Source organism: Protomyctophum parallelum, assembly GCF_964188405.1.
Source record: "Protomyctophum parallelum genome assembly, chromosome: 6".
Classification (NCBI taxonomy): Eukaryota; Metazoa; Chordata; class Actinopteri; order Myctophiformes; family Myctophidae; genus Protomyctophum; species Protomyctophum parallelum.
Genome location: NC_139701.1, coordinates 40,529,088 through 40,531,587, shown reverse-complemented (window position 1 = coordinate 40,531,587; position 2,500 = coordinate 40,529,088). Strand labels below are relative to the sequence as shown.

Genomic DNA, 2,500 nt, shown 5'->3' with positions numbered 1-2,500 from the left:
TGTGTGTGTGTGTGTGTGTGTGTGTGTGTGTGTGTGTGTGTGTTGAAAATGTCATACATTTTCACTTTCGCAGGAGTTTGATTGTGTTGCGGTTTTTAAATAAATACGAAAGTAAATAAATAAATGTATGAATTAATCTAAATGCCTGATGCTGATGCATGGCAATGATGGCACCTCGAGGCGAGCTCAGGCTACTGATGGCATGGCATCGTGTGACGTCAGGCCGGGCCGGTGACCGCGGGAGGCAGTCCTGAGTTTACAGGCACTGTTCCTGGAAATACAAACGTCTGGTTTCCGAAGCTGCAGCCTACAGGCAGTGTGATATTACACATTTACAGCGGAATATGTTGGCTGAGCCTTGCAGTGTAGCCTACGTGCACCCCCCATTTTTGGGGTCCAATGGTCCTATTCTTTTAGTGCTTTTGTGCTCTAATTTGTGTCGTTGACTTGAAATCATGCTATTTTGATATTTTTTATATAAATTGTTATGTTTTGTTGTCTTTTGTGTTACTTAAGTACTGTAATTACGGGGCCTGTCCATAGAGTATATATACTCTAAGGGCCTGTCTTGGCCAAGAGGCCGCACCGCCGCACCAGACCAGCCAGTAGGAAGCTCGCTGCGACGCTGCTCATATATAAACATATAAAGATCTCAAAAATGATACAGCACAAACTATGAAATGTATGGCACAATTCATTCAGCATAAATCCATCCAGCCCTAAAGATTAAAGAATGACAATTTTTTAAATGTTTTAATAATGATCAAAATAACAATTCTTCTACATTCTTTATCTGCACTTGTGTTCTTGTAAATTAAGTAATGCAGATGTTAGTTTAACAATAACTCTTGAGAAGTTGACGGCATGAAATGAAACCAAATGGACCCGTAATTAAGGTCCATTTGGTTTCATTTTACACTCTCAAGAGCTTACGCTCTCAGTCTCAAGAGTTAAAGATCTAAAAAAGGGTTCATTTGGTTACCAATTAACTCTCTCTCTCTCTCTCTCTCTCTCTCTCTCTCTCTCTCTCTCTCTCTCCATCATTTAGCTGCCTGGGGAGTGGGGAGTGGGACCACATGATGGAAGTGGAACCCCCTCAAGGACCACAGATCGAACCCGCCAAACTCGCAAAACAGCGCCCCCTAGAGAACAACAGCGGGAGGGTTACAGAATTCCACGGGTAACCTCCTTCTGCGTGACCTCCGCGCCGTGCCTGGCCGCCTGCGCCGCGTTGCGTGCGCCGCTGTGTCAGAACAGAACTGAGCAGAACAGAAGCCTTCAAGCCCGGCTCCCGGTTGGTTGGTTGGTTGGTTCAGCTTCAACCACACGGAGGAGAGAGAGTCACAACCGAGAGGCAACGCGTCGAACTGCGGCCACCACGGCACGAGCGACCCGTTCCACGGCCGGCGGTAGTATAGGCTACTATTATTATTGGGCGACATGGTGGCGGCTGACGACGCTAGTGTTCTGGGACCGAAGCGTGTTGTGCAGCAGTACGGATACCATTCATAAAGGACGTGAACCGTTTTTTGGCTGGTGGAAACAATGGCAGAGAGGTAAGTGAAGCCCACGCATTTAACGTGCTCTTTCGTGGCGAATATTCGATGGAGAGAGAGAGAGAGAGACGGGAATAGAAGGGAGGTGAGGTGAGGGAGGGAGGCGACCAAAGCAACGAGGTTCCACCGTGGTGTGTGTGGTGGTTGTGGTTGGTTGGGGCTAAAGCTAGCAGACCCCCGCTATCTATCCTCCACCCTGGTGGATAAATACATGTTACTTTCCATCAAGTTGGTGCTTTTTTTGGTGGGGGTTTGTTTGACAGTAGTGTGTTGGTTATGGTTGGTTGGTTGGTCATGCTGTTGCATCTTCTTAATAAGGTGCACCTGTCGGTTTAAAATTAAATGCCCTCCTTCTTTTGGTCATGGTGTGTGTGTGTGTGTGTGTGTGTGTGTGTGTGTGTGTGTGCTGGAATGAACGGACGCATGCACGCCCCTGATGACCCGGCAATTTAACATGGCTCATACATGCATGCGTCCATCATGGATAGAGAGGGAGGTGTACTGGGGAGGGGGTTTATCTAGAGAGGAAATACTCTTTTGCAGCATCCCTTCCAGCCCTCCTCCTCCTCTTCCTCCTCCTCCTCCCCCCAGCCAGGGATGGATGGAGGCGCGCTCCCGTTAGCGGCGGGGGCGCGCAGACTGCCACACTAGGACCACTTTCGACCACTTTCTCCCCCCGTCCCTATTTTTGGGCTATAGCCACACAGCCATTCTAGAGAAAAATGGGAATGAGGGCAGCCAGATATATATACGGTCAAGCTCACAACGTGTCGTGACTGTCGTGACAAACTAAAGCTTGTAGATGTGCCAAAGTAATTAAGGCTTATTAAGTACTGTCCGATAGCTCTTAATAGCTCCCACGGCTCCTAATATTTAAGGGGCGACTGAAATTGATTCTTCCCTCAGATTCAGGCATTACCTGTTTTAAATCCAAAATATCTTCC

The 2,500-nt window shown here is 47.8% G+C and overlaps 1 protein-coding gene across 1 annotated transcript in view; it reads left to right on the top strand.

Moving 5' to 3' along the window:
• Positions 1-1,372: 1,372 nt before the first annotated feature.
• Positions 1,373-2,500, top strand: part of arhgap39 (Rho GTPase activating protein 39) — a gene marked incomplete at its 3' end in the record, with an annotated part of 140,541 nt that continues 139,413 nt past the window's right edge. Inside the window, 1 exon segment of the mRNA XM_083767085.1 lies at positions 1,373-1,556. Within this exon segment, the coding sequence (XP_083623211.1) occupies positions 1,546-1,556 (11 nt within the window). The 5' untranslated portion in view covers positions 1,373-1,545.